Genomic DNA, 18,741 nt, shown 5'->3' with positions numbered 1-18,741 from the left:
CTGCCCGTGTCTAATGGGTGGCCATGCATGTGATGAGTTTGTCAGGCCATGGAAAGCTGTCCATGAGAAATACCAGCAAGGCTATGTAAACAAGCGGTGTCCGACTGGTTTTGACCTAGGTAAGACCACACGTTCGTGGATGCTTTCAGCCCTGAGGGGAAGAGAACAACACTGTCTCATGATGCAGGTCTCTGCTAAAGGTCACAGCTGATCCTAAAGCCGGTCTTTTGTGACCTCTTTCTCTGCCAGATGTCAAGCAGCAGGAACTTGTCTCCTCGGTGTGGGTCTACTTTGGGACCAGGCTCTGTGCAGACAAGTCCTCTGCCCCAGTGGTGCTGGAAAAGCTGCTTAGAAAACAGGAAACCACTTGACCAGGAAAAAGCAGTGAAACATTCCCTTAGTCTGCAATGTTTGTTGTTTTAGGCTCTCCCAGCCAAGCGGCTCAAGCCGAACAGCAGCCCAGCTGATCCCCCCGAGCTTTGGGGCAGTCCCTCCTGGACCCTGCAGCCAGCCCAGCCCAGCTGCACCACCCACGGGAGAAGCAGGACAGCGTGGCTTCGCAGCCCAGATGCCAAACTCGCTGCTAATGACAGCCCAAGGAGGGATGAGGAGGCTCGGAAAAGCTTGATGCGCCTCCGTTACCAGCCTACTGACTACTCTCCCTCCCTCCCTCCCCTCCAGCAGCAGAGCACCTCTGCTCCCCAGTGCACGGATGGTAAACTGAGGCAGGGTGGGTGTGTCCCAGCTCAGAGGTGAAAATAGCTTCTGCGAGTGCTTTGGGTAGGGCCCAGCTCTCCACGTCTGCCATCTGGGAAGGTCTCCAAGCCCCACAGATCCTCCATGTCCCCAAACCCTCAAGCCAGGGTGTTCGACTCCATGGACACACTATAGTGGGCCCCTGGACAGGCAAGGCTGAGCTCCGTGTCGCTCTGCAAGACTCAGTGAATGGTTCTACAGCCCCAAGTCATGCAGCAGAGGCTGTGACTGAAGGGACAGACACTTTGCAGGGATCTGGAGCAAAACCGTCAGCAGGCAACGGTGGAGGAGGCTGATCCTGCATCCCTCTGCCACCGCCTCACCCCTGCTCCAGAATTGCAGCATCTGCCCGGTGGGGCCAAGCTTGTGCCAGCAAAGCCTTTAGCAATCGCCAGCTGCAAGACCTGCACCCGTGGCCAAGACGTGTCCCAAGAAGCAGCTTCCGCTGTGGCGGGTGAATGCCACCTCCTGCAACGCCCCAGGGGGCAGCCAGGCTACAGCTGTGCCAGCCTCAAATATGCATCAGCCCGGGGAGGGTGGTCTTGGGGGGGGGGCCTGCAGCTGAGCTGGGGGGAGTAGAGCCAGGGTGGGGGTCACCCAGCTGCTCCTGTGAAGCAGCAGAGCTGCTTTCCTTTAGGGGCTGGATGCAGGAAGCAGCAGACGCCGCTGAGAGCCGAAGAGTCAGGCTCGTGTTGTGTTTGGCTCCGGACGCTGCAGGAAGTGCCAGAGAGAAGCCAAGGAGCTGCTGAAAGCAGGCGCTGCCAAGGCTGCAGCCATGCTGTAGGGAGGGGGGCACCCCTGGGTGCCACCCCACAGCACCCTGGGACCACCCCGGCGCAAGGAGAGCCACAGGCAGACGTTGTTCCCTCTGCTGAAGGACCGTTCCTGCCCTTGCACAGCCCCATCCACCTGTCCCCGTGCCCTGGACCCTTCCAAGGCGTCGCACCTACGGGGAGGTGTGCGAAAAGCCTCGGCGGGCACAGCCTGCCAGGGCCCAGGGCTTGCTGGGCCAGCCTGTCGGCAGCTCAGTTCAGCAGAGGTGCTGGGGTTGCTGCAGGCGGCAGGCTGCTCGCAGGGGATGTGGGAGAGGGAAAGCAGCCAGGCAGCAAGATGGGACAGTGCCTTCGCCCTGAGCTGCCAGGCAGACCTCCCGCCCAGGGCAGGGGAGGGCATGGAGGATGGGCAGGCCTTGTGTTTACTCCTCCAAAAAAGAGACCTTCCTCCCGAAAACAAAACCTTTTGTGTGCAAATGCAGCCGTCTGGCAGGTTTGTTTTTATACAGAAAACTTTGAACCAGAGGGCCGGGGCCAGTTTCATTTTGAGGTGAGTTTTTCAGTTCATGGCGGTATGGAAACTGAGCCGCTTTCCAAATTTGGAGGCTGTGTTTTCACGTAACTGCTGAGCATGGCAGTAGTGTCCAGGGCTTCTTCCCCTCCCTGGCGTGCAGGCAGGCTGGTTTGGACTGAGCCAGCATCGCCTCCCCTCTCCCTTTTCTCTGCAGAGGTCTTCGCCCAGGCGAGGGGCGGCGAGCCGCCGGCAAGGACAGGTGCCCGTGGTGGAAATGCTGGACCCCCTGAGAGGCAGTGGAAACATGTGTGACCCTCGTGGGACTGGAAAGGGTCAGAGGCAGAAGTCCCCCCCACCATGCACTGCACAGTGATGCGGGAACCCACTGCTCCCGTGTGGGGCTAGGTGGGTAACCCTGACAGCTCTTGTGAGGAGACCAGAAACATGAGCTCCAGGCCCTGTTTTCAGCTGGGACTCCAGGAGACAGGATTCCTCACACTCACTACGGTGGCTCTTGCACCTCCTCCTGCTGCATCCATCAAGGTGGGAGAGGGGGTGCCTTGGGACCTGCTCCCATGGTCCCAGCTTTCTTCTGAACCCACTGGCAAGACCCTTCTCCTTGCCCCCAGGGACCGACCAGCTCACCACCCCCTGTCCAGGGGGAGGTTAAGTGCCACCTGGACAAGCTCTTGGGATGCTTTGCACCTCCTGAGCCAACTCACCGGCTCCAACTCCTCCTCCACATGGGACTGAGAGGGACCAGGATGCTCTCAGTCTGGGATGGTGGCTGGTCTGAAGGGGCTCAGGGCAGTAAAGCCTTTAGCAATCACAGCCCACAGACACCTTCAGGGCTAGAGCGTGGGTCTGAGTGTCTGTGCTGGCTCCATCACAGCCTTGGGGCTCCCCTTTGCAACAGTGGCACGAAGGAACGTTTGCCTTCTCCAAGGGTCCCATCACAGGGTGCCCCCAGCACTTGGGCTGGCCCTGCAGAGCTTGGTGCAAACCCAGGTGAGGTGCAGGGAGGCCTGAGCTGCGCCCAGCCTGCGGCACGGCCAGCGTCTCCCACCCTCACTGGTGCACAGACCCCTGCCGTCACGGGGCTGCCAGAGACATCTCCGTCCAGCTGATCCCTCCTCCCTGGCATCCTGCAGCTGAGACGCCGGGCGAGCCCAGGCGGGCCTTCCCGCAGGACCAGCCCAGACTTGAGCGTCAGGGCCGTGCACAAGTGGGAGTAAACGGCAAGTGGGAGCGCGCCAAGTTGACACCGCACGCGCCAGGCTCACGGGGACGGGCTGTGGACCACGCCGGGGATGCCCACCATGAGAGGTACCGGTTCCACTCCTTGCCCTCCTCTCTCTCCCCAGCTGTGCGGTTGAAGCCGGGATATGTGTAGCGGGGAAAGGAGCGCAGACCCTCGAGTGCTCTGGCACATCGTGGGCAAACCCCATCCCGCGGCCCCGGGGCAGGCGGCAGGGGTTGGGCAGCTTCTGCGCACGGCTGTGCCAGCAGCAGAGCTTGGCGTTATGTGGCTCTGCCTGCGTCGGGGGGAATCTCGTGCCTGGGCTCCCCAGCACGGTGGGGCATGGGTGGGTCAGGGGACTGCTTCGTGGCTACTTTTTGTCTCCGCGAGTGTGGCATCCTGGTGGCACTGGGCACCTTTGCTGTCAGCCTGTGCTGGCACTGCATCCCAGGTTGGGAGCAGAGCTCCGTAGGGGCTCTGCAGGCTGTCGGGGATGGGGTAGGTGGTTTTGGGGCCATCCAGGCGCTGCCCTAGCACTACTTGCAGTAGATGTGGGGCAGGCACTCTCCAGGCTGCTATCAGCCCTCCCCACCTGGTGCCTCTGGCCCCTGCCAGGGGAAGGGGACTCCTGGGCCCCAGGGGCGGCACCCACACCCCGGGGGGGTGCAGAGCAGGTCTGCCCGGCTCTGCCGGCTTTGGGCGTGCTCTGAGTCACCCGCAGCCCTGCTCTTCCCAGGTCTGCAGGCGCCTGCTTCGTACCCGCAGGCATCCCGGGCTTTGCTGCCAGGTCTCCAGCAGCAAGTGGGGGGAGCACAGAACATCGCCCAAGCACGGGAGTCACTCCTGCAATTCCTGGCTGTTCCACAGCCTGGCCGGAGCAGCTGTGGCTGCCCTAGGCACAGCTCTGCCCTGCAGAAGGGGTGATGTCCCCCACTGCCCGCCTGCCTTCCCCTCTCTGCAAAGTGGGAAGAGCTCCAGGGCTTGAAAGTGCAGGGCAGGAGGGAGGCAGCAGCGCTGGCACGGCTCCATGTGGAAATGATTAAACACTTGCAAGGGGTTGAAGGAAGAGCACCCCAGTGCTCTAGGGTTTAGAGCTGGAGAACAGCAGCGTGTGAACCTTGCAAAGAGAGAGGTCCCAGCGGCACCTGCATCCTCCGCAGGCTCTGCCCGGGGAACAGCCTGTTCCCCTTGTACCTCCCTTGCAGGCCCAGGCAGTGCTTGGCACCTCAGAGGTGGCAGATGGGAGAAACTGTGGCCTGGGGCAGTTCACAGCACTGGTGGGCACAAGGAGAGACAGGGATCAGAAGAATGTTGCTGCTGGGCTGAGGCAGGATAGGAGCCCCAGAGCTGCTCCCAGCCCAGTCCCAGTGGCACCAGAGTTATCACGGGGCCCCTGGGCAACACGTTGTCACAAGGTGCCACGTTGGATGCAAGGGAGCCAGCCCAGGGAGGGATGCCAGAGCTCCCACAAGGACAACAGGGCTGCATATCCAGACATCGGTACAGGCTCCTCCATGCAGTGACAGCATTGCTCATGGCATAGTGACAGGCCACGGCTGTGCCCTCTCTGCATGACAGGCTGAGTCCCTTGGGGAGTGGCAGCATCCTTGTCCACATGCTGTCCCCTGGCAGTGGTGTGCAGGGACCCTGCCGGGCTCTGCCCATGGCCAGCCTCGGGAGCATTGCCTGCCAGCTGTCACTCTGCTGCCCACTCTGCTCATCCTCACCCTTGCTGGTGCTTCCCAGGGAGGTTCCCTGCTTCCCCCGGGTGTGGAGACCCATGCTCAGGTCTGGGAGGTGCCTCAGTGGGGACAAGTCCTGTGCCACCAGCTCCGTGCCCGGGGCACCTGGAGCAAAGGCCAGTGCATGGAGCACAAAGGCAAACTGGGGGTGGACTCTGCTGTGGTCTGAGGTTGGCACTGACCTGCCTGGAGCCTTTGCCAGAAAGGGCCTTTGCCATTGCACTGTGGCTACTGTCCCTCAGCATAAGCAAGACCTGACACCACAACAATGGGCGTGCTGTCAGAGGTCTCCTTTCCCATCTCTGCTCCAGACTGGATGATCCCATTGGCCTGGGGCAAAGACAACTTCCCAGCCTGAGGCTCTCTCCCTTGCAGGAGGCGGTGGCTTGGCTGCACAGACCCCGCGGTCCCACCTGGGCTCTGGCCAGCATAGCTTTCGAGCGCTCATGGTTGGCGAGGCGTCCCCCATCCCCCTGCTACTTGCAGTAGCCTTTGCTGCTTCACGGAAAATGTGATGACTCGGCAGCTCCTGAGTTTCCAGGCCTGGTTCCAGCTGCTGGGTGGAGAAACCTTCTGCAGTTGTTTTTGGGTCTGGCACAGCCGAAAGCTTCACTGTCAGGGGGACCAGAGGGGAGATCTGGCATCCTCAGCTGAAGGCAGGCTCTCTCTCTGTCCTTGCCTGTGGTGGCACAGTGTCACTGGGGTGGCCACAGGGAGGGCAGCACTGGGACATAATGAGCAGCTTCTTCTGTCCAGTATGGGAGGCTGCTGAGCACCGTGGCGCCAAGGACAGGGTCTGGGTTTGGCTCCCACCAGCGCTTTGGGCTGTTTCCACTGCAGGCACAGCCAAAACTCCCTGAGCTCAGGGAGCACAAAGTGCTGGGTCCCCAAGTGTAAATCAGTGGGTCTGGTATGGATGTGTCCCCACGGCCCATGGGGTACCAGCTCTGCATGCCCTGTGATGGGCCACCAGCAGCATGTGGAGGCCGGGAAAGCCGCTGGGACATTGTGCCCAGAGGTTGGTCCTGGTGGGCAGCAAGGCATGGTGCTGAGGCATCCCCCCAGCCCTTCCTCATACCAGGCAGCGGGTCACCTCTCCTCCTGGATGGGGACGTGCAGGACAGTGGCACGGCACAACAGCGGGCTCCGGGGGACAGAGACACTGTGCTCCAGGAGTCCCTGCTCAGCTCCCCAGCCCAGAGACCAGGGAGGGAAGGACACATCCTTTGGTACGTGGGCAAGCCAATGCCTGAAGAAAATCCCTTTGTGGTGGAATTGTACCCCCACGTAGGGCCATGGCAGCAGAAGCTGTTTTCCAACAATTCCTGAGATGCCACATCCCACCTACCACCCTTGCAACTCCATCCCACTGAGCCAGAGTGGCTGGAGATAGACATGACCAGCTTTGCAGAGAGGCTGGTGGCAGGAGCTTTGGGGTGCAGGCAGGCAGGTATAGTGAGCACGCGTGGGCTCAGCTTGCTTCCCAGCCGGACAGGGCAGACTCAGCCTAGCTGGAGTTTCCCAGGACTCCAGTGAGTGGGTTTGTCCTCTTGCTGGCCTAGAGCTGCATTTTGGTGTGCTTTGAAGCTAGAGGAGCCCCACCTTGACTCTGTAGCCTGGGAAAATCTCCTGTCTGTGCCACTGCCAACGACTGCCTCCTGTCACCTGTCTCAGACACTGGGGGTTGCAACATCTCTCCCCAGGATTTTCCTTGATAATCAAGGGTCCCTCCTGCCCCATCCCCCTGGATCACAATTCCCACCCCACCAAGGGCCTCCATCCTAGCCTCCAATCCCTGATTCATCAGCCAGAGGCTTCTCCAGCTCTGCCATCACCTGCTACACTCCAGGGACAACACACCGTCCCATCCACCCCCAGCCTCCCCTGCCTGCTCTGCCTATGCCCCGGCCATCCTGACCCTCCAGGCTCCTCACGGCAGCAAGCAGCCCCATGCTCTCCATCCAAGGTGGGGTCACCTCTCCTTGTGCCGCTGTGGTGGGGCATGTTACCTGGCAGTCTGCACCCTGCCATGGACCCACATGGGGACATCCACGGAAAGCCTCTTTGCAAATGCGTTTGAGGATCAGCCAGCCGTAACCTCCCAGATCCCACCCCGGGCCCCTGGGTAAACCTGGCAAGCCCTCACTGCAGTGGGGAGGTCCAGCCTCCTCCCAGCTGGCTGCAGCCGCCCAGCTCTGGAAAGTGGCCTTTTAAAACAGTCCCCAGCCCACTGGAGACGGCAGCAGCCAGACCCAAACCTCCCTCTGCCTTGGCTCGTGCAGCAGGACTCCCTCCCCATCCCTCTAAGTGGCTGGAGGACATCACCTTCAGTATCCATGAGCACCCACCTTGCACTTGTCTTTGGGGGGGGAGGGGGGGGCGTGGCCAGCCCCTGGTCACACCAACATCCAGCAGCAGGGATGAGTGTCCCTAGCTGTCTGTGGCACTGGTTGATGGGTCATCCCCATCACTCCAGGTGCTGGTGGACCTCAGTCCCAAATGCTTATCAGGGGATCTCTGAAAGCCAGAGCTTTTACCCTGGGCCTCCATCACTTGAGCAGATGCACCGTTGGCATTTTTGACATTCAGCCCTCCCTGGAGCTGCCAAGATTAAGGATTAAAAAAGCTTGCCTGGATGGGAGCCAAGGCATTGCCTCCTGCTTCCACCCTGATCTCCGTGACCAGGGTGCAGGGGCAGGGCAGCTCTGGTTGTTGAGCTGTGCCTCTCTGCTGGGGGGACGTCCGAGTCCTGAACGGAGGAGACAAAGCTGGCAAATAAGCCCTCACTGCTGGGCTGAGCAGCAGGGCCAGGGCTCCTTTACCCTCAGCCTGCTCCAGGACGGGGACTGGACCTCTGCAGAGACGTGACTGTGACCACGAACCAGGACTCCTGGCACCAGTCCCATTTGGCCAGGACCTGGGGAATTAACTGTCCTCCATGCAAAGGGAAGGGGACTGATGTGCTCTGTCGCCTTTCCTAGCTGGCCCCATCAGCCTGGGGGCCATCTGGAGGTTTGGGGGGCTGGAGATGAGTCCTAGACCAGGGCCCTTGTGTCCCCCCCTGTTTCTCAGTTAGGCACAGGGGCTGGGGCTTTCCCCTGTCTTTGCCCAGCACTGGGGGCTGATCTCTTTGTCACAGGTCCAACCTGACAAACCTCTGAATTTTGGGGGTAGGCAATCTGCTGTCCTGGGGCCAGCTTGGGGATGTGTCCCACCCTGACAGCTTGGTGGCTCACAGCAATAAGCAGAGCTTGAATAGTCCCCGTTGGTGGCCGTCCTGGCTACTGGGACAGACTCCCACGGCCACACAGGCTGCTCTGGCTTCCAGGATTGATGCATCACTGAACCCCTTCCAGCACTGTCCCAGATCTCCTGCGCTGATGTGAAGCCAATGGCATCTCCGCTCTGAATCAGAGCTGGCATCCCGCCACGCATCGCACAGCCACAGCACAGCACCACACAATGCACAGCCCTGCACGCAGCTCGAGGGGCACAGCCTGCTCCCCATGGCAGCACCCCAAACTACAACTCCTGCAACCCACGAGCAGATAGGGCAGAGCTCAGACCCAGCCAGCCCCTCAAATGGGCAAAAGCGCAGTCCAGGCATCTTTGTGCCCGTGGGATGCGATGCACAGGAACCTCTTACAACACGTACACTTCTCCCAAGTCCAACCTGCCTGCCCCTCTGCCACGGGCATCACCCAGAGGTCTCCCTCCTCACCCAGCGTGACCCAATCTCCCGTTCCCCATCAGCACCCCACGCAGAAATTCGCTCAAGGGGGGCAGGCACAGGCAGCCGCAAGGTGCACAGCACCCCGGAGCCACCCTCGTCCCGATGCTCCCTCCGGCACCCGAGCCCAGCTGCCGGAGGCTGCGCTCCGCCCTTCCTCCCCTTGCTGGGGGCTCGTTTGGGCACTCCCTTCCAGCTCGGAGCCGCCATCTGGCCCGTCCTGCCTCCTCCCCTCTCCTCCCCTTCCCAGCACCAACTCCCACAACCCTGCCGAACTCCTCCTGATGGCCAGACCGGGCTCCAGCCCTGCCGAGCCCCAGCCGCAGCCGGAGCCCCCCCTTCGAGCCCCCCGGCAGGCAGCTCCCTGCCCGCAGCACGCACAGGCTCGCACAAGGGCAGCTGCGGAGTCCCCGCAGAGGGACACGGATCCGAGGGAACAATAGCAGATGCCCGCAGCGAGAGGCGCACACACGCACGCTGGACTTCTCCCAGCCCGGAGGCCCCGGGAACAGCTGGCAGGGCTGATGTGCGGCGCGGTGGCACGCAGCGGCGGTCCCTACTGATGACATCGTGTCACCCGCGCTCGGAAAGCATGTGGGGACGCAGCCCCTCGCTGCCAGGGGAGAAGGGGCTGGCTGGGGACAGCCGCTGCTAAGAAGCTACCTGCCCCCCCACCCCCCCCCCAGCCCCCGCAACTTGGCATCCCTCTAATTTGCAGCCACCCTGGTCCCCATGAGACCCCCGCTGCTGCTGCTGCTGCTGCTGCTGCTTGTCCTGGGGGTGCCACGGCTCCTGGGAACCCCGGTGGAGGTAAGTGCTTGTCTCTGCGACCCCCCCGGTTGTCCGTGCAGGCTCTCAGCTCCAAGCTCGCTGGCGGCCAGGGGCTTTGCACAGTCCTACCCCGCTGAGGAATGACGGCAGAGTTCTGGGCTGCCTCTCCAGCCGTGCAGCTGCACCAAATTAGCGACGTTTGCAATTACGAGCTGGCTCTTTCCTCCGCTCCCCCCCCCCCCCCCTTCCCCCCTACCCCTGCCGTGCCCTCTCGTCCCAGCGCCCGGCTCAGGGTGCGTTGTTGCTGCTGCCATGGCTGCAGGACTCCTCACCCCAGGAATTGGCTGTTCCCAGGGGTCCGGAGCCCCTTCGCTCCCTCCCATGCACACGCTCCCAAAAGCACCGCAGTCGGTGGGGGAGCTAGAAATGAGTCAGCCAGCAGAGCCAAGGGGGAAATAACTACAGAAAGACGATTGCTCCTCTGTGGCTTGTTGTGGGGCAGGGAGCGGGCAGAGATGTTTCCTTTAATGTGGAGGGAACTGGCCTCAACCTAAAGCAGGGCACACCCTGCCCGCCGGCAGACTGTAGGGAGACGGGTGTCCCATGGGCGTGCTCAGCACCCACTGTGGTGTGGAGGGTGCTGGATGCGCTGGAGCTCTCAGGCCAAGCCCTCGCATTGCAGCCTCGGGGGGGATGCAGCTGGACTGAGATCTGAGGTCCTGCCATCCCCCCACCATGGTCGTGGGAAGGAGGGTGCCTGTAGAGGGAATGAGATTGGCAGAGCCTGTCCAGGGCTCCCTCCCGCACCAAATCTTCCCCTTGTGCCCTGGCTGTTTTGGTCAGACGTCTTCCCATGTGGGCCTGGCCCCATGTTGGTCTGCAGCCCCAGGAACCACACGGAAAGCCAGGGCAGCCCACAAGCTACATCTGCTGAGTCTGTCTCCCTACCTCGGCTAGGGGAGGGTGATGTGAGCAGTGGCCTGGTCTCTCCTGGCAGGTCACAGTCCCCAGAGGGTCACAGCCCCCAGATGCCATGGCGGGATGGGACTGTGCCTGGGCAGCCTGACCCCTGGCCTGGCACAGGGCAGCTCTCCCAGGCATTGGTCTCGGCTCAGACCACCTCCCCTTGCCCCGCTCTCACTTGACACCTTCAATCCCCCAGGGCGAGGGATGCAACGGGACAGCACGGGCAGAGCTGGAGGGCCAGGATGCACGCAGCGGTAGCGGTAAGTCAAAGCGAAGAGCTGGGCTGCAGAGGGTGGTCTTGGTGCCTGGGAGCAGTGGGGTGAGCAGATCAGAGCTTTTGGAGTTAAGAGTAGCTTTGTAAACACTCTGCTTTAGACTTACTCCAGGCTGCAGATCATGGCCAGGGAAGGGGAGAGAGTCGTACAGGGGGCAGCGTGACAGACGGACAAGGCTCCAAGATCTCTCGTTCCCATGGAGCATCACAGGGCTCAGCAGCAGCACAGCCATAGGTGCCCTGCACAGAGTGCCTTAGTTGGCTGGGCAGGATCATACTCCTTGGGGCAGCCCCACGGCTGTGCTGAGCTGGCTGGGGAGCAGCACTCACCCTGCAGGCAGTAAGCACTGCTGTGTGCTTGGGGCCAGGACGGTGCCTGCATGGTGCTGGCCCATGCCGGTGAAAACTCTCCCAGGTGATCTGCAGGCACGAGTCAGGGCATGGGGTGTACCTGGACGTGGCTGGCTGTGATGTGGTTACCTGAGCTAATCTATGGGGACGTTGTGATCACGGGCCTCAGATCTGGAGGATGCTGCTGGCCTGTTTTAGGTAGTAGTACATTCGTACTGCAGAGGTGAAGAAGATGGTTGCCAAGTGACAGATGGAGGCAGGCGATGCAATCTGTTGGAAACATGAGAGAAGCAGACACACATGGGTGGAGAACTCCTACCTTCATGAGATGAGAAAGAGCCCACGGTGAAAAGTCATCCCTGTTTGAACTCCGCACAGGGCACGATCACGCTGGCTGTGTTCAGGAGGAGGTTAGCCATGCCCCGTACTCTGCGAGCTGCCATGACTGGGTCTATGCTGACAGCATGAGGAGCCCAGGGCAGCTGGCCCAGGTGTAGGCACCTGACCCATGGACACCCAACTACGTTCAGCTGAGAAGTCAGTTCTTAAATCTGCACTTGAACTGCTCAGGGATGGCTCTGAGAAGACCTTTCCCAGGGGGACTATGTGGTCCTCTTCTGTGTCCATCTAACTTCCCCGATTCCCTTTGCACTCATCTGCCAAGTGAAGCTCTCAGCATGGCAGCAGGCTCCAAACAATGGCAGAAGTTGCATGTAGTTCTGAAACTGTCCAGCGTTGTGGGAAGGCCACACACAACACCTGAGCAGTCCCAAAGGTGCCCCTGCCCCTGAGGCTCACCCCATACTGCTCTTCTTTTGTTCTGTAAAGGCAGCCCCTGGGCAGACCTCTGGGGCAGTAGTTGTGCTTGTTTAAAGCTTTCTTGCCATGCCAGATCACATGGAAGCCTGTTACAACACGTTGCACGTCATAAATTTTAAGTGCTAATAATTACATAAATGTCTTATTAGCACTAGAGCTGCTCTGGTGTTTCCCAAAGGCTGAAAGCAATAGAGAGCTCTTAGTTCACAGCAAGGCTGAGGATGGGCAGTGCGTGACGATCTGCTAGTGGAGGCATGGGGAGGAAAAGATGGAGCCTGCAAGGGTCCCATTGCCAGCTTGGTCCCAACAGACGGGCTCTGTCTGGCTCCTGTTTGTGTAGGTGGTTCCTGAGCAACTCTAAGGGCAGGGATTCGGCAGCAGTTTTGGCTGGTGACCCACCAATTAGGCCAAGCCCCATACACCACTTCCTTGTCCCCAGATGCTCTCCATCTGGATGCCACAGCACCGGCCCTGCAGCCGCAGCATGCCAACCTTGCTGCTGCAGCAAGGCCAAGGCAGGGACACACCTCAGCAGGGGGTTGTGCAAATCTGGCCCCGCATTTCCTCCACGCATGCAGTGTCCTGCTCTTCCCATGTCACCTCTGCACTGGGCAGGACAGGGAGGACTCAGTGCCCGGATCCATCCAAAGCAGCCTTTACCCTCTTCTCTGTCAGAGCCCCCACAGAGACAGAGACTAGTGCATGGACCTTAACAGCACCACTGCCATACCCATCCTGCTCCCTCACTGGCCATTGTCTTGCTTTGCAAGGTGAACCCAAGAGCCCTTCAACATCTTTTTGGGGGCTTAAACCAACCAAGGTGGTGAGCAACAGATTATACCCAGACAAGGCAACTTTTCTGCCGTAAACCAGTGCTGTCTGGACAAAGCATGTGATAGTCTGAAGCCTTCTGGTCTTTCTTCAATGGAGGAGATGCTCCATGCTTAGGAGCATCTCTTTCACGTGGTGCCTTTGACCCCAGCCCGTGGGGGTTCTGAACGTTCTTGTGTTTTCCAAAGGCTGTTTGGAGCCCTTGGGGTTGGGGGGCCTGACTGAAGCGGGGCAGTGCCCATGGTGGTGGCCTGTGTCAAGGTGTGCAGTGAGGGTGGGTGGGCCAGGGAGCCTGGCCTTTCAGGCTGGCCACCCAGCAGCACCACAGCTCCCTGCTGAGGGTTTTGGCTTCGCCTCTGCAGGGACCCTCCTGAACCTCAACGTGAGTGCCCATGGCCGGCCGGACTCCCTCCTTCTGTCCTGGGATGAGCCGGAGGGGGGTGCCAAGGGATATTTGCTTGCCCTCTCCTCCCTGGAGTCAGGCACGCTGCTGCAGAATGGATCTGCTGGACCCAACATCACCAGCTTCTGGTTCCGTGGGCTGACCCCTGGCATGCGCTACGAGATTGAGCTGACAGCCACGCTTGCCTGCATGGAGACCACCAGCCAGACAGTCACGGCACAGACAAGTAAGGGGTTCCTCAGGGACTGCAGAGCCAAAGGCTCTTGGTGCTCCTACCAATCATTGTCATACTGCTTTGGAGGGTGCAAATCCAGGTCTGTGTGGAGTCTCAGGAGTTCGTGGGGAGGTCGGGCCTTTCCTCACTTCCACAATGATTAGGGCCCTTCCCTGGTCCCCAGAAGTCATTCCCTCATCCATGTGGAAGGAAGGTCCTGTACCTGCACCTTGTGTGGGCAGGGTTCATGCTATATATCCTCCTGGAATAATATAGCTAATGATGGACCAACCTATGATGTGGACTGCAGAGAGCAGAGGGGTGGAAAACGTCATGCCTGAAGGTCTAGAAAGAGCTACAAGGAAGTAGCACCTGCTCCATGAATTTGGCACATCTCTGTCAATCGCTGGCTCACCCACCGAGCCTTGCTCTACGCCCTCCCTGGCTGATGCCAAGGACTGGGGGAAGGGGGCAGGGCTGGTGAGCCCACAGCTCAGGTGAGGATGGCAGCATTTGCCTGCATCTCTCCAGAAGATCCTTGAGTAAATCAGTGCAGGTGAAGGTGGAAAACCTAGAAAAGGAGAGTAGATCTGAAAGGAGGAGGTTGGCCAGCAGAAGGGATGGTGCCAGGCAACAGCAGTGGCTGCAGGGAGCAGGGGCTGGTGCTCCCAGGAAGGCAGGTGGCAGGACCCACAGGGCCAGCAGAACAGAGGGCCTGGCAGCAGTGAGCTCACGGATAAGTTCTGCTGGGTTCATCTTCCTCAGTGCAGGCCTGGTGTGTTGTCCCTGAACGAGTCTCCCTGCCCCAGTTCAAAGTAACTGTGCAGAGGCTGATCCAAAGGGGATAGCGCAGCCCACACAACCCGTGGGAGACTGGTGAGCTGGCAGGGAGGTGATGGGGCTGTGCCTGGGGGATTGAGTCCTGCGGACTTGGCTGGCAGGACCTCGCCAGGTGAAGGCACTGTCCTACCAGCCCTTGAGCAACCTGGCAGGTCAGGCATCACCAGGCAACCAGCCAGCACCATCTGTGCCGTGTCCCACGCAGGCCCTTCACCTGTCCGCAACCTGAGCCTGAGCAGCGGCGGGAGCTCTGCTATGCTGCGCGCCTCCTGGACGCACGCCCACGGGCAGCGAGACGGCTACCACCTTGCCCTCTACCACAGCGACTCCCAGACGCTCGTGAGAAATGCGTCCATCCTGCCAAACGCCTCCACGTTCCTGTTTGACGGGTTGCTGGCTGGCAGCGAGTATGCCTTGAAGGTCAGCACGCTGGCTGGATCCAGCCAGGCAAGCACCAGTATCCACCAGTGGACAGGTAGGGAGCGATGGGTGTGCCTGCCCGAGAAGGAATGAGTGGGAGAAAGGGTTTGGCAGGAGGGGTGCAGCACACGTGCCAGCTGGGCCGACAGAGCTGGGGAGGAGGTCTCCAGGCTCGGGATGGGGATTTTGTGTAGGATGAGGAACAGCTGGGTAGTTTCTCACATCCCTGCTGTGAGCTCAGTGTGTCGGGCCAGGGGGAAAACCTCACACCTCTGTCCTGCCCTGGGTTTGTGTGCTACATGTCCTCGTGGGAGAAGGACAATCTGGAGATCCTGGCAAAGATCTTGGCTGGTGGGAGCTGAAGAAATGTTGCACTACCCAGGCTGCCACCCCCTCTGCCCTGCAGACTGAAAGAGCGTGACAGTATGGAGGGATGCCTAGAGCCCCTCAACCCGCCTGGGAAGGGACATGGGAGAGACATCCCTCAGCAGACCCCTGCCAGACCTTCAGCCCCCATGTCAGCATAGAGAGCAGCTGTGGGCGTAGGAGACCCTGGGGAGAGAGTCCAGGGACCCCCAGCCCCAGTGATGAACCTCACTGCCTCCTGCTTTTCCCCTCAGCTCCCTCCATCCCCACCCATCTGAGGCTCAGTCCGGGCTCCAGCACCAGCCTTGTCGCTTCCTGGGCTGGTGCTGTGGGGGCCGCCTGGCTGCACCTCGCACTCCACAATCTCCTCACCCAGACGGTGACCACGACCCTGTCAGCCAGGAGGGGCCTCACCAGCTACACCTTCCAGCATCTCCACCCTGGCACCCAGTACTGGCTGGGGCTGAGCGCCACGGCTGGGCCCTACACCATGGGGGGGCCCAATGCCACCGCTTGGACATGTGAGTATGATGGCCAAGGGTGGGGGAGGACGTCGGTGGCCCTGCATTTCTCCCTGCCTCGGGTCCAGCCTCTGAATCCAAAGGACTCCTGCCAGAGCCCCAGGGGCAGAGGGCATTTCTTCTGCTTGGACCTGGCCAAAGGCTGCTCCAGGACCCAGCTGTGGGTCACTGTGATAGTGGGGCCAGTGAGCCCCTGGGCAGGTGAATTCCCAGTGTCAGCCTGCTCATCGCTGGTATGCACTGGGGTCAGCCTGTGGCTTCTCCCTGAGGAGGAGGATGGAAGGGCTGCAGATGCCACTGGTGTTCAGTGCAGCTGAGGCTGGGCTCTTAAGTGCCTCAAGGCTGTGTGACGGCAGTAGAGAAAACAAGGGGCAGGGGAATAGCCATTTAGCTGGTTTGAACCGGAGGTTTCTGGAGAGAAATGGATCTTTGGTCCTCTTTGATTGCTGTCAAGGTTATATTTTGGTAGTGTCTGATAACTTCATCCTGATGGATGTCTCTAATGTGCTGGGTGCTGTGCAAACACAGCCAAGTAAGCCAGCCTCTGGCAGGTCAAGAAATTGAGAGTGGCCCTCCCAGGCTCCAGCTAGTTGCACCATTCAACCCAACTTCTTCCACCTTCTGTCCTCAGGCTGACAAGGGCCCTGAGAGAGGGTGATTTCCACCACCATAGTCCTGGTTTGCAGCCGACACTGTGTCCGTAGCACTGCAAACACTTCTGGCCCCAGATTTGCTTTCCCAGATGTTCCCAGAAAAGCCAGGGGCAGAAATGGAGAGGGCAAGTCTAGCCTCCTAGACAGAGCAAGACTCATGCTGAATGCCAAGAAAGTGTTGGCCCTCTAGCGAGGAGCAACAAACCATGGAGATGCCAAGCTGAAAACTCAGAGCCGTTGTGGCCAGTGACTCACCCTGGCCCTGGGCAGAGACACTGGTCAGGCATACGCTGAAGGACCTGGATGCCACCAGGTGACAAGTCCCCAGTTCTTTCTTGCTCTGCCTGCCAGTGCCTGAAGCTGGAGCCTGCTCACTGCTGACTCTGCAGCTGGGATTTTGGAAGACCTCCACACCCCCAGCTGGTTTGTTTCTGCCATGAAGTGAGCCGTTCCCTGCTGTTGCCGTCTGCGGCTCTGATCTATCCGGCTGAACAAAAGTCCCCAGTGCCAGACAAATGAGCCAGCAGCATCTGGCCAGGAGTTCTGTCCAGGCCAGTTCCTGGGAATATCAGCAAGCTCATGATGGGACTCGAATGGAGAGGAGGGGGACTTTTAGGAATTTCCCAGCAGGGCTGCCAGCTTTGTCTAGGCTCTGCTAGACCTGGAATGGCTGTGCTAGAAAGTGGAGACAGCGTGCTCCAAAAGGATGTCTAAGGCTGGATGTAACCCTGCAGATAAGGAAGCAGTGAATAAGGCTCAGGGAAATTTGAGGTCCAGAGCACCCCATAGCCCTGATGCACACAATCCCGTTCCCTTCCCTTCCAGACCCCCTGCGCCCTGGCAATGTGACCCTGAGCAGTGCAGAGGATCAGAGCTCCTTGCAGGCTCACTGGAGCACCCCAGCTGGAGAGAGGGACTTCTACCTGGTGACACTGCAGGAGGGAGAGGATGGTGCTCCAACGAGGAACATCTCTGTCGGTGGAGACAACAGCCATGTCATCTTCCATGGGCTGAGCCCTGGGAAGCAATACTCTGTCCAGGTGACAGCAGTGGCTGGGCCTTATCGGGCATCAGCCCGCAGCACAGCAGCCTGGACACGTAAGGAGAAAGCCTGAGCATGTCCTTTTGAGGCCATTTCTGCTGCCTGATAGAGGGGCCGATGCCCAGAGGGAGGCTGGTGGGATGGGGAGGGGGATTGCATCAGGGGCAGCGATGGGGCTGTGCAGTGCAGTGGCACCTGGTCTCAAGAGCAGGCTGTGGGTTGGAGCAGCAAAACCTGCTGTCCCACAGTTCCTTGTGAGGGTGGACTTGGAGGTCCTTGGCAAACTTGTGCCAGGTAGCGTCAGGCATGAATCAAGACTAGATCCTACTCAGTAACCTTTGGACTCAGTGTTTGGCAGGCTTTGAGACACCTTCCCCTCCCTCTGCTCACAGCAGATGGTTTGGTGGATAGTGAAGCACCACCAGTCCCCCCAGAGCAGCATCTCCCTGTGCCCAGTCCCTCCTGGGTGACTCATGGAGCCACGGTTGGTGCTGTCCCAGAGCTGCCACCCCAGGGAGGAAGGACTGGAGCCTTAGTGTGGGGAGGCACTCACCCAGCCCCTGGCAGTGAGAGCAGTAAAAGGCTTTCCCTGCAGACCTGGCTGCCTGTGTTTGGTGGAGGCACTGCTGCAGAGTGTTGTGAGAGCAATCTGGGCGCCTGATGCACTGCCCCACACAGTGACATGCACAATCCCATCCTTGTCCCTTGCAGAGCCACTAGCACCATCTGGTGTGAGTCTGTCCAGCCAGGGGAGCCCCTACAGCCTGCTAGCCAGCTGGGAGGAGGCAATGGGAGAGGGCTATGTGCTGGCCCTCAGCCCCAAGGAGCACCCCGTGAAGAACAGCTTGCTGCTCAGAGGTGTCACAAACTTCACCTATGAGGGCCTCCACCCTGGGACCCTCTACACCTTTGAGGTCAGCACTGTGGCTGGGCCCTACACATCCTCACCCCAGCGCATCATCAACTGGACATGTGAGTGCCACAGCCCTCACCGCAGCCAGCCCCGGGGTTCCCACTGGATCTTGCCCTTCCCCACAATGTTGTGCCTCAGGGCATGTGGCAGCATGGATCTCCTGCAGCTTTATGCAATGAAAGGGCAAAAGACTCGGGAGGAAAGCAGAGTTGCTGCTGGATGTGTCTGACCCTGGTGTGTATCCCAATTGCCTGGCACAAGGGTCAGCAGAGCCCAGTGCCTTCCTCCTCTGCCCTTGGGCCACCCTCCTGTGGCACTGCTCAGGCTGCATCTGCCTTGAACCACCTCTCCACTGCCCTGATCCAGACCATCCCACCCACCACCTCTTCCAGCACCAGAGCAGTCCTCTCTTACCATGCCAGCTTGAACTCTGTGCTGGCCCAGTCCCTGCCAAACTGGTGTGTGGGTGTTAGCAGGGGTGATGGTGGCCTGCTCAGATCCCATGGGTGACCAGAACACCTGGATGTGGGAAGAGGCTCCAGCCCCAACACGTTTGGAGTTGCGCTTCTGCCAGGTGACCCCAGACTGGGTGCAGTTGTGAC

At 60.1% G+C, this 18,741-nt stretch overlaps 1 protein-coding gene across 1 annotated transcript in view; it reads left to right on the top strand.

Annotated features, from left to right (window-relative positions):
* The first annotated feature begins 9,487 nt into the window (after window positions 1-9,487).
* The window catches only part of LOC104344041 (receptor-type tyrosine-protein phosphatase V-like), a 34,615-nt gene continuing 25,361 nt past the window's right edge, over window positions 9,488-18,741 (top strand). The window contains exons 1-7 of the mRNA XM_086476568.1: window positions 9,488-9,565; window positions 10,689-10,752; window positions 13,130-13,396; window positions 14,430-14,699; window positions 15,265-15,531; window positions 17,010-17,282; window positions 17,938-18,198. Coding sequence (XP_086332694.1) covers window positions 9,488-9,565; window positions 10,689-10,752; window positions 13,130-13,396; window positions 14,430-14,699; window positions 15,265-15,531; window positions 17,010-17,282; window positions 17,938-18,198 — 1,480 coding nt within the window. The remainder of the gene's footprint in view (window positions 9,566-10,688; window positions 10,753-13,129; window positions 13,397-14,429; window positions 14,700-15,264; window positions 15,532-17,009; window positions 17,283-17,937; window positions 18,199-18,741) is intronic.

The sequence above is a fragment of the Leptosomus discolor genome, chromosome 21 (genome assembly GCF_034619465.1).
Source record: "Leptosomus discolor isolate bLepDis1 chromosome 21, bLepDis1.hap2, whole genome shotgun sequence".
NCBI classification, from domain to species: Eukaryota; Metazoa; Chordata; class Aves; order Leptosomiformes; family Leptosomidae; genus Leptosomus; species Leptosomus discolor.
Note: the sequence above shows the minus strand (reverse complement) of the source record. Positions and strands in the feature narration are given on the sequence as shown.